Source organism: Schistocerca piceifrons, chromosome 8, assembly GCF_021461385.2.
Source record: "Schistocerca piceifrons isolate TAMUIC-IGC-003096 chromosome 8, iqSchPice1.1, whole genome shotgun sequence".
In the NCBI taxonomy this organism is placed as follows: domain Eukaryota; kingdom Metazoa; phylum Arthropoda; class Insecta; order Orthoptera; family Acrididae; genus Schistocerca; species Schistocerca piceifrons.
In genome coordinates, this window is record NC_060145.1 from 157,436,030 (window position 1) to 157,448,216 (window position 12,187).

Sequence of the window (12,187 nt, forward strand, 5' to 3'; positions counted from 1 at the left end):
GAAATTCAAGATGTAGTAAAATTTTTTAGACTCTGTGAAGGTAACGCACTGACTGTATCACACGAAAACAAGAAAGTTGCTCATATTTTGGCGATAGGTTGACGTTGATGTTGAGTATGAAAAAGCCCGAATAATTTATTTATTTATTTATTGATTTATTTAACCTGGCAAGCTTAGGGCCATCAGGCCCTCTCTTACATCTAACCAGGCATTCTACTTATTTTACATTCATACGTTTTAGTAGGCATGTTAAACTACATCTAGTACAAAAAGTGAAATAAACAATTAGAAAGGTACACCTGGAAACATACACACATATAGAGTTTATATTCGTAGATCATAAGTACTATTATAAGTAGACATTATTGAAGAGACAAATTTTAGATAGGAGTGCTGGCAGCAGGGAGTATGAGGGAGACTCATGGTGAAGGGAGGAGAAGAATAGACATGATGAAACATAATTAAGGAAATATAAAGGAAAAGAAGATTCCCTGGCTAATAGAGATAGATGAAGGGGAAGGCATCTCAGGAGCAAGATAGGAGACGCTAGCTTTGCTATTTGACAGATGAGAGGATTGGCCTGGTACATTAATTTTGTGGAGAACTTTATGAGGATGATAGTAGGAAATGCTTCAACTTCTTCTTAAAAGCAGCAGGAGATTGAATTTTGCGCAACGTAAGTGGCAGTTTGTTCCAGAGGCGGACAGCGGCAACTGAGAAGGAGTTTGCAAAAGTTTTTGTTTTGTGAGTGGGCACAGTTAGGATACCAAATAAGAGTAGCCTCGTGTTTCTATTATGATGGCATGACAGGTTTTTAATCTCTGAAGCAAGGTACTGGGGTGCTTGCGCGACGAGGAGTCTGTGAAGTAGACATAGTGTGTGGTAGTCACGCAATTTGTCCGGCCGCAGCCACTTTAGCTCGGAGTATGAAGCACTAACATGATCATATCGGCGAATGTTGCAGGCGTAACGCACACAGGCATTCATGGTTAGCTCTAGCCGTCTTTTGTTTTCACTACTCGTGCCTTGTTGAATCACATCACAATAGTGGAGGTTCGGTAGAACGAGTGCTTGCACGAGCTGGCGTTTCAAGTCCTGTGGAAATACGTTCCGAAACTTTTTGAGAGCATAGAGACAAGCAGACGTCTTTCGGCACACTGCGACTGTATTCTCCGCCCAGTTGAGATGCTCATCCAAAGTTACACCCAAGTTCTTCACTGTTTTCTGATATGGTATTGGAGTACCGTCGAGCAGACTAGGAGGTAGCCGTTCGCGGAAATCTGAACTTATTAATTTCTGATGGGCTATTAAGATTACTTGAGTCTTTTTTGCATTTGGTTTAAGCCCCAGGCTTTTCGCCCATGTCACTACCGAAGACAGATCATCATTCATCTGAGCGATTGCAGTGTTTACGTCTTCAGGTCTGACGCTTAGGTAGAGCTGGAGGTCGTTGGCATAGAAATGATATTTACAGGAGGACAGAACCGACGAAATATCGTTGACATATAAAGAAAACAAAAGTGGTCCTAAGACTGATCCTTGTGGCACTCCCGAGGAAACATGTTTCCAGGAAGATTTTTCATTTACGCAGACAACACATTGCTGTCTGTCTTTTAAGTAGCTTTCAAACCATCTCATTGCACTATCAGAGAAATTAAGCTGTTGCATTTTTCTGAGCAATATGTCAAAGTTAACAGTGTCAAAAGCTTTGCTGAAGTCCAGTAGCGTCAATATTGTTGCCTTTCGATTGTCGATGGCACATTTCAGATCATCTGTTACTTTAATTAGAGCAGTGTTTGTGCTGTGATGTTTACGGAAACCGGATTGAAATTTGTCATATAGGCTGAATTCATGCAAGTGTTCAGTGATTTGGTCATGAACAATATACTCGAGTGCTTTGGAAACAGCAGGCAGTATGCTAATTGGTCGGTAAGCACTAGGCAGTTGCGGGTTTTCGATCTTAGGGATGGGTCGAATTATGCTTCTTTTCCATGCAGTGGGGTATATTCCGTTCACGAGGGAAAAATTAAATATGTCAGTTAAGACAGGCACTAAGATATCGGCAACATTCTTAATCATGGTTATACCGATACTGTCGTTGCCTATTGCATCAGAAGAGATTCTCATTATTGCTTTTCTTGCCGTATTTGTTGTTACATGTTTTAGATGGAAGCTATCGTTGTTAGTTATCCTGTTTGGGGATTCTTGTGGACGGTAATTATCAGCCGTGTTGGTATTCAGAGGTGCAGAGAAGAAATCATTTAATTCGTTAGCTGACACATGAAAAGTAGTTTCCGATTTTGCCTTTCCGACCCCCAAGCTACGGAGATTCTTCCATAGAGTCGTGGGCGTCAGATCGCTGCATACAAGGGAGCGAGCGTGCCTGATTTTAGCATTGCGAATGCATTGTTTCACTCTGTTCCGTAGCTTTCTGTATTCTTCGAAACGCTCGGGTTTTGGATCTGCCTTGAAACGCCTGTGGGCAGCAGCCCTATTAGTTATCATTTGACGTAATTCAGCTGTCAGCCATGGAGCAGGAGATTTTCTTACACGGATTGTGCGCACAGGTGCATGTTTGTCATGGAGGGCAGTGAGTTTATCACCAAGTTCATTAATTTTGCCGTCGATTGTAGGTTCTCTGATTATTTGATGCCATGAGATTTCTGAGCAATCGGCTGTTAGAGCGTCAAGGTCAATACGTTTCATGTTCCTACAAGTTATGTAACGCGATTTGATCCTTGGGGGCTGCACAGAGTAGGCCAGGAATATTACATCATGTGCTGAGAGGCCAGGGGGCGATGTTTGACCAACATCTCTTACTTTGTCAGTCTGTTTCGTTGCGATTACGTCTATAAGAGTATGACTGTGCGCCGTATGGTGTGTAGGTTGTAATGGAAGAATGTTCATCCTATTGCAACTAAACAATCTTCTTAGATTTATTGCGGAGGGAGCGTCTCTTAGCATGTCTACGTTCAAGTCACCCATTACGATGACATGTTCGTATTGACACTGGAGTGAATGTAATTCCGACTGGAAGGAACTCATTGAGTTTATTTTTGGCGGCTTGTACACGACGCCAGTCAAGAATTTCCGACTTCGTATATTTATTTCAATGAATATGAATTCAGCCTCTTTTTCTTCAGCAGGATTTGACGTACATAAGACTTTCGCTTTGAGATCTGTTCGTATATACGCGCCGACCTCGCCACCTTGCTTTTTTGATCTGTCTGCCCTAAGAAATGTGTACCCTGGGACATGAATAGATGCAGAGGATATGTGTGGTTTCAACCACGTTTCGGATAAGAGGATTACGTGGTAGTTTAGTTGGTTGAAGAGGAGGCTAAGTTCTTCGTAATGTGCAGGTAAAGACTGGATGTTGCAGTGAGCTGCTAAAAGCTCTGACGCGTTCCGCTGAGCAGCCTGAAGTAGGGTGGCAGACTGGTTTGTCCCTTTGTTAGGCACTACCTGCCGCGAGGGGTACTGGCCGGTGCTTCCGCCAAGTGACATAAGACAGGGGTGTCCGAGATTTTGCGCGCCCTGTTTGTGACTCCGCGAGTGCCGAAAGAAAGGCGACTGCAAGAGATTTCCTGAGGTTGCGTTTAAATTTACTAAAACTAACTAGTGTAAAAGTGACTTATAGGCTGTGGTAGTAATGACAACAAAAGCGAGGAGCAGATGGAATTTGGTGCATAGCTTACAATTTGCACAGGCCGAAAGCAAAGAGAACACAAAACGAATATTAGAAGTAAACTATACCGACCGCCTCGTGGACTCATTGTTAATTTTGGTAATGAGACACATGTAAAGGCAGGTGAGTTGTATTTGTTCCAATGTTAACTGTCATTTACCTTTTCTCAGTTTATCTGACAAACACATACCAGTGAACGAACTGTCAATCCAAATGGGAGTAGGAAAACCATGTGTTCGTAAAATATTGAGACAGATGAAGCTGAAAAAGTTTCAGCCACGTGAATTTCGAGAACGTTGACAGACGCTCATAAAGAAACACGAAAGACAGTACGCAGGGAACTTTTGGAACAGTACGAGAATTTAGGAGATGAATTTCGTGCAAGAATTGTGCCAAAGAGGAAACCTGGTAGCATCAGTTTGAGACGGAGGCAGCCCATATAGAATGCAATCATGACAACTCGCCGAAGAAAGAGAAATTCAAAACTGCACCTTCAGCAGGAAAAATGATGTCTACTGTGTTTTTCTATTCAGAAGGACTGTCGCTTGTGGACTTCATGCCACACGCAACCACTTCCAGTTCCAACCCCTACGTGTCAGCGCATGAGCTTCATGCTCGAATGTATCGCGTTTGGCAGCACCGGCAATAACAAGGTGTTTTACTGTTGCATAGTAACACTCGGCCACATGTCAGTGAGAAAACCACCGCCGAGATCAGAAAGCTTTGATGGACAATACTGAAACATTCATTCTGCAGCCCTGATCTGGTACCGCGAGAGAACCACCTCTTCAATAAACCGAAGGAATCCCTTTGCAGCCGCGCGAAATGGCCGTACGGTTTGAGGCGCCATGTCACGGACTGCGCGACCCCTCCCACCGGAGGTTCGAGTCCTCCCTCGGTCATGGATGTGTGTGTGTGTGTGTTTGTTGTTCTTAGCATAAGATAGTTTAAGTTAGTTTAAGTAGTTTGTAAGTCTAGGGACCGATGACCTTAGCAGTTTGGTCGCTTAGGAATTTACACACATTTGAACATTTGAATCACTTTGCTGAGCGAGATCTGAAGATGATGGTTCCCTTGCGAACGCTGCTAAATAGTGCTCAAGAGTGCAGTTCCTGACTTCTGTTGTGAAGTTCTTGTGTATTCCTCTGTGGGGTAAGGCAGTTGAAAGGGAGGGAGAGAGTGTTGAAAAACTGGCCGGGTACGAGTATAGGTCTCGCGCTGTGAGAGTTCATATATAGACAGTTAATCGATCCTAGCGATCGAGACTCTCGATGATTTTTGTCTGTTATCGACACTGATATTGGAAACATATCGATCCTCGAAATTCCAAAACTTTCGAGAATGTTTTATAATTGTAAGTTTCAAGTTGGATAACAAATGAGAAAAGAATTTTTTCGTGTGATATAATTACAAATTAACACTTTACATGTACTGTTAAGCCTTCCTTCTTGTCAAATTTTATGATTCTAGGCCAACGGGAAGTACACTGTAATTTTGGACGAGTGAATTTGCGAGTATCAAAATATGTGACATAAATGGCCGTATCTTTTGACTGCATTGACTTACAGGTCAGAAGCTTACATTTATTATACCTCCATGGGACCGTAGACGTTAGTACGCGACATAAATTTAAATTTGATATGTCTACCTGTTCCTAAGGAAAATGGTTTTTAGCAGTCGGACAGATAGACAAACAGAAAGACAGACGGACAACAAAGTGATCCCATTTAAAGGTTCCGTGTTACTGACTGTAGAATGGAACTCTGTACATGACATTTCGTCTTTCAAGACTGTAACAAAGTACTGGAAAAATATGAAAGTGGAAAGTAAATTGTATATTTAACCGTAGTAATGTACACCTCTGAAATCGTCACACGAAGTGCAGATCACGGTCACAGTTGCCCTCAATTATTTACTGGAGAAATTGCCTGAAAGTGAGATATTTTGTAATGAAATCTGAGGCTTACGAACTAAAAACATTTTATTTAACCTCCCGCTTGTACTTTTTCGATCAGTATAGTATTAATGCACCCACATTCGAGACAATGGAAACTGAAACTTCATGGCAGATTAAAACTGTGTGCCCGACCGAGACTCGAACTCAGCACCTTTGCCTTTCGCGGGCAAGTGCTCTACCATCTGAGCTACCCTAGCACGACTGACGGCCAGTCCTCACAGCTGTACTTCCGCCAGTACCTCGTTTACCGAGTTCGAGTCCCCGTCCGGCACACAGTTTTAATCTGCCAGGAAGTTTCATATCAGCGCACACTCCGCTGCAGAGTGAAAATCTCATTCTGTTATGGAAACTATTCGCCTACGAAACTTGAAGGTGGTCCGGAAGTAAAGAATTTACTTGCAGTTTAACTGGATAAACATGTTATTCATTTAATGAAATGTACATATTTCATGAATGATGCGACGTGTTCTCAATAATTCATAAAACCCGTCATTCCTTATTTCCACACTCTTGGAATATAGAAAAAAATGTTATCGGCATCTGGCCGGGCTTTGCTACTAGATACAACTGTGTTCCAACCATGACCATCCTTACAGCGGACTTCTCTACTTTCTACATAGCTGTCTGAAGATTCGTCGGACTGATCAGCCTCGTCACTGTCCATAATTGCTGGAGGAACATCAGCTTCAGAATGACTTTCATCATGAAAGTCACTTACGTTACTTTCACGGTTTAGTTCTTCTAACAACGCTTCCCTCATAGCGTTTCCCGTTAATAAAATGTCATTCCTATGTGCCATTTTACAGAAACGAATTTCACACTTTGTGACAGAACAGTTACACAATGTGTCCACGAGGATCACAATGATTCTTCAAAACATAATTCTGTCAAAATAATTAAACATCTATGCATCAAAACTGCGAACGCCCGTCCTCTACTACGTCTCGTCAATGCTGAATTTACATTGGTGGCAGTGACCTGTGTGTGTGCAGTGGCCAATTCTTAAAAAAAAAAAAAAAAAGGTAAACTTCGGGGTCAGAGTGACACTGGTGTATATTTCTAGAGTTAAAAAAAACAATGTGCATTTCTTCTGGAGTGACCCTACAAACTACTGAACTTTATTTTCGATCCTTGGCTTTTCCCTTTTTCCGAAGAAATCCTCAATTAGCTGACTCCAATACAGGTGTCCGTACCACAGGACACATAGCCCTCAATTTCCAGCATTAACCTTATAGCAGATAGGTGTCGAGCGCTCGCAGCGCCTGAAGGTGACGCACAGACCTCCCGGTCACAACAGTCTTACCTTGGATTGTCGCTCTCGGCCCAACAACGGTCCTGTGACTGATTACGATAGAGCAGGTGTCACTGACCTGCAGCAGCAGGTGCGGGCCGCCGCCGTTGTCGTTGACGCGGAAGACGAAGGGCCTCCCGTGGAAGGGTGAGGCGCTCATCTCTAGCGTCAGTGGCCGGCAGCCACCGCTGGCAGCGACTTCCCCATGGCACCGCCCCTGCGACACACACTGGCTGCTCAGCCACTGCAGACACTCGACATCTCGAGTCCCAAATGGTTCAAATGGCTCTGAGCGCTATGGGACTTAACATCTGAGGTCTTTAGTCCCCTAGAACTTAGAACTATTTAAACCTAATTAACCTAAGAACATCACACACATCCATGCCCGAGGCAGGATTCGAACCTGCGACCGTAGCGGTCGCGCGGTTCCAGACTGTAGCGCCTAGAACCGCTCGCCCACCCCGGCCGGCTGTACACTTTCAACATATATTGTATGTAAATATAATTTTAAAACCTATACTATCATATAAAGGCAAGTTGATGTTTAACAGTGTTATCAAAAATCTCGAAAAGTTATTGACCGATTTACTTCAAATGTTTGCATCATGTTCGCCGCGTAGAGTGGTCGCGCTGTTTGGGTCGCCATGTCACGGATTGCGCGGCCTCTTCCGCCGGAGGTTCGAGTCCTCCCTTGGGCATGACCATGGGTGTGTGTCTTGTTCTTAGCAGAAGTTAGTTTAAGTAGTGTGTCAGGCTAGGCACTCACGACCTCAGCAGTTAGGTCCCTTAGGAATTCACACTCACACATTTTGTATAATGTTCTAATAAACATTTGGATGGACATTGGCGACATATATGGAAAAGTTTATAGCAAAAATCTCAAAAAGTTCTTGACCTACTGTGGTGTGCGTACTGTAAGACCTTCGGTACACACACCATCAGATTATTTGACTTGTCGCTCTAACGAAGTAGGCGAGTGTCAGCAATATGTCTCGTGGTATTATCGTGGCGTGTTTATCTTCTGCTGTTAGGTCAGACGATAGATATGCCACTTGTACGCTTAGAGTAGCAGATTGACAGTGACCAACTTTAAACAAAACTTGATTAATTTTCACACACATTTATTAAAATAATAAAAATCATAGATATTATGTAACTTGATTCTGGATGCTGTTTACAATTGACAATCTGATGTTCCTTTGGTTTTGGTACGTTAATCTTATTCTCACATATCTCTGATACTTGACAAAGTGTCTATACATTTCTCTTCATGGCTATGTACAGAAATGTGATAATCTTATTAGTTGCAGACTGAAACTTGACTATAGATTGGTACAGACTAATGCAGACTGACTAACTGGAAGTCTGTACACTCGTTATAATACCTCGAGTGTTCAGGTATCACTGCGCGAGTGTGATCCGCGAGGAGAAAAGTTTCTACGTTAGCAGCAATCTCATTGGCTGCATTACATATTAATACGCGGATCGGCGGAAGCAGAATTTGGTCCGTCCCTAAGACAGCGCCATCTCGTAGTGCGGAGACGGATGAGCGCTGCACCTGCGCTGTTGTGCTTAGTGGGGCGCGCTCTAGTGGGAAAGTTGTGTACGCGCTGACTATGTGGAACTACGTACACAACACCTGCTTTGCTTCAAATTTTTTCGCTACACGCTAATAAACATTCAGACGGACAGAGGATATATAAATTCAATGTAAAGGTTTTTGGAAGGAAAAAAATGCTATGGTGGAAAATGTAATGTTTCGTTTTCTTTCTCGAAATCAGTTTTAACTACGATAGCAGGGCATTTAAACCATTAGACAAATTGTTTTTCCCATCATATTCGTTGTATACAATTTTAAATAAAAACTGTATACACAACAGTGTATGCTTCCTTCCTCACACTCGGTTTTAACAGGAAGCAGGAAAGATGTATTTAAGGATTATGGGCTTATGATTAGAATACTGCTACGGAATTTGAATCGACTGAAACTTTGTAAACTATGTAGATTAAAACTGTGCAAAACATTGTGGTTGAAGCTACTATTCTCATAGATTTAGCAGGTGGATAAGTGCACTTTTCACATATATAGTGATCCCAACCGATTTATCTATTTATTTTAAGCGACTTTTAGTTCCAAATCAGGGTTTCGTTAGCTACAATAATAAACAAGGTACAGGTCAGCGAGAGGAGGAAAGAGGAAATGGAAAGAGAAGGATGGGGATGGAATGGATATAAAGAGGGGGAAGCAGGGCATGTGCAGAGAAAGGAGGGAGGAGGAGATGGTCAGAGGGTGGGGAAGGAGGTGTTGGACAGGAAGTGAGGGGAAGGGGAGGAGATGAACAAAGAGAGGGGGCAGAAAATGACAGTAGTTTCATCCAATTCCGATACACATTTAGCAATTGCTAAGTTCTGCTGGGTTCGTTGGTATACAGTATGTACTAAAACCAAGAGGGAACAATAAGACTGGAAGACCAAGAACGAGATTCTTCTCGGATTAAAATGCATGAAAGACGGGGATGCGGTCTTTCGCCTCTACTGTTCAATCTATACGTCGGAGAAGCAATGACGGAAATAGAGAGAAATGGTCACTAGTGTAACTAAAATTCACGGTGAAAGGATATAAATGACATGATTCGCTGATGACACTGCTTTCCTCAGAGAAAGTGAAGAAGAATTACAGGATCTGTTGAGTGGAATGAACAGTCTAATGATACAGAATATGGACTGATAGTAACTCGAAGGAAGACGAAAGTGAAGAGAAGTAGCAGAAATGACTACAGTGAGACATTTAACATCAAAATGTTGATTACGAAGTAGACGAAGTTAAGGAATTCTGCTACCTTGGAATCAAAATAACCCATGACGGACGAAGAATGGACGACATAAAAAGCAGACTAGCACAGGGAAAAAGAGGGAATTTCTGACCACAATAAGTCTACCGATATTAAACATAGGCCTCATTCCTTTGAGTACCAGTGATTTTTGCCTGAAACCATCATTTTTTAAATTTTTTTAAATGAAGTATCAGTACCTTTAGCATGAAACCAACTATGTTGTTGCAAGACAAAGACATATAGTAGTACCATGAGGTTCTTTTAGCAGTCACTCATAGCGTTCAAAGCAACAGTTGGCTCGAAGATTGTGCTTCGTCATGGTAGAAGATTGTGACACGGTTTTTTTATAGTAGGCATATCAAGGAAATCCATTGACTGTGAAAGTAAGTATATCTAAAGTTATTGTGACGAAAATTTGAGCTTGTATTACTGCTTTTGTGAGTTGTTTAAAAATGCCTACACAGTTTTGATACAACATTTATTAGTTTTTAGGCCCATTTTTGTTTGGTATTTACAATTACAATTTGTTTCAGGGCACTATGATTTCATGGAAGTTTTGAGATACGGGATTGTGTCTAGGAAAAACGTGAATATGCTTCCACGTATATATCATGAAATGATATGTGATTGAAAACTGTATGCCCTATTTGCTCCAAAGTGGAAACATCTCCTGAAAACGACTGTCCTCACTTTCTGTTCCACAGAAGTGTGTTTATAGACACCAGCCGACAGTCAGTTGCTTGATGGTATCAAGAGTGTTGGCACTGAGTAGAGATAAGTGGACATGCATGGAGTCGACCTAAGCAGCATACATCATGAGATAACTACCACTTATAAAAGGTAGATTTCAGCCACCAAGCGCTTTCTCAAGACTTGTAAGAAAGAACATTGGACGAAATTTTGCCAAAAATGATCAGAAAACACGCCTCTCGGTTAGACTTAGGCAATGGTTTCTTTACACAAATTCATATGTAATAACGAAAAACCAAACATGTAATATTCTTCACTTGATAGAGGTGTTGGGAAGAACCTAGTACAAATGCCACTGCATGGAATCTAGTGTGCTTCTCCACTACGAGAGGGGGGAACAAAGGGAACTAGTGAAATATACTCGTATAATATCGATAAACAAGTGAGTAATCAGATACATTACCACGATATCACCTAAGGAGCCAAAGTGGTTCTACAGAAGATAACACTGACAAAGCTCAATTCGAATTTTGAACGGCTGGAAAACCAACTGAAACTCTACAGGCCGGAGCTGCGTATTTTACCGATAGTACAGCGAAAGGCAGTGTACTGATGACGGCCATTTCTCGTGGTGAGCTGCGCTGCATGGAGATGAGGCTGTGCGTTGGAGACGGATCGAAGGGCGAGCGCGGAAAGCTGGACAAATGAAACTGCGGATGAAATTACTCTGCAGCAAGCGCGGCAAAGTACAGAATCGACTCCTGCAGCGGCCAGGAACCAACTCCCTCAGATTCTCTTTCACCCCGCGCCCAATGTGGGACCGATTCGCTGTCGATCAGCCTATCATAGCCTCCGCCAGGACTTTGCATGGGAAGTTTTCTGTCGGGCGCCAACGGAATATGATAATCGGGGTGTTATGTGTGGTGCTGTCTACATCTACATCTACATCTGCATAGATAACCCTCAAGCCATAGTACGGTTCGTGGCCGAGGGTACCCTGAACCACTACTAGTTGCCGGCCGAAGTGGCCGTGCGGTTAAAGTCGCTGCAGTCTGGAACCGCAAGACCGCTACGGTCGCAGGTTCGAATCCTGCCTCGGGCATGGATGTTTGTGATGTCCTTAGGTTAGTTAGGTTTAAGTAGTTCTAAGTTCTAGGGGACTAATGACCTCAGCAGTTGAGTCCCGTAGTGCTCAGAGCCATTTGAACCATTTTGAACCACTACTAGTTAATTCCTTTCCTGTTCGACACGCAAATAGAGCGAGTGAAAAACGACTGTCAATATGCCTCCGTATGAGCCCTAATTTCTCGAATCGTTCGGCAGTCAACTTCAGACGTCGGTTCTCTAAATTTTCTCAATAGTTCCTCGAAAAGAAAGTCGCCTTCCCTCCAAGGAAACCAATTTAAGTTCCTGAACCATCACTTATGTTGTTCGAACCTACAGGTAACAAATCTAGCAGCCCGCCTGTGAATTGCTTCGATGTTTTCCTTCAGTCCGACTCGTTACATATCCCAAATACTCGAGCAGTACTCAAGAGTAGGTCGCACCAGCGTCCTATATGCGGTCTCCTTTACTGGTGAGTCACTCTTTCCTAAAATGCTCCCAATAAACCAAAGTCGACCATTCGCCTTCCCTACCACAGTTCTTACACCAAAAAAAAACACAGTCCAAACCAGCCTTGAAGGCCCAACGGCACCGACCGGCCGCCGTGTCATTCTCAACCTTTG

At 42.8% G+C, this 12,187-nt stretch overlaps 1 protein-coding gene across 1 annotated transcript in view; it reads right to left on the reverse strand.

The window, feature by feature from the left end:
- LOC124712153 (probable tubulin polyglutamylase TTLL2) overlaps nucleotides 1–12,187 on the reverse strand; it is a 416,983-nt gene that overhangs the window by 368,581 nt on the left and 36,215 nt on the right. Inside the window, exon 2 of the mRNA XM_047242449.1 lies at nucleotides 7,016–7,153. Within this exon, the coding sequence (XP_047098405.1) occupies nucleotides 7,016–7,096 (81 nt within the window). The 5' untranslated portion in view covers nucleotides 7,097–7,153. The remainder of the gene's footprint in view (nucleotides 1–7,015; nucleotides 7,154–12,187) is intronic.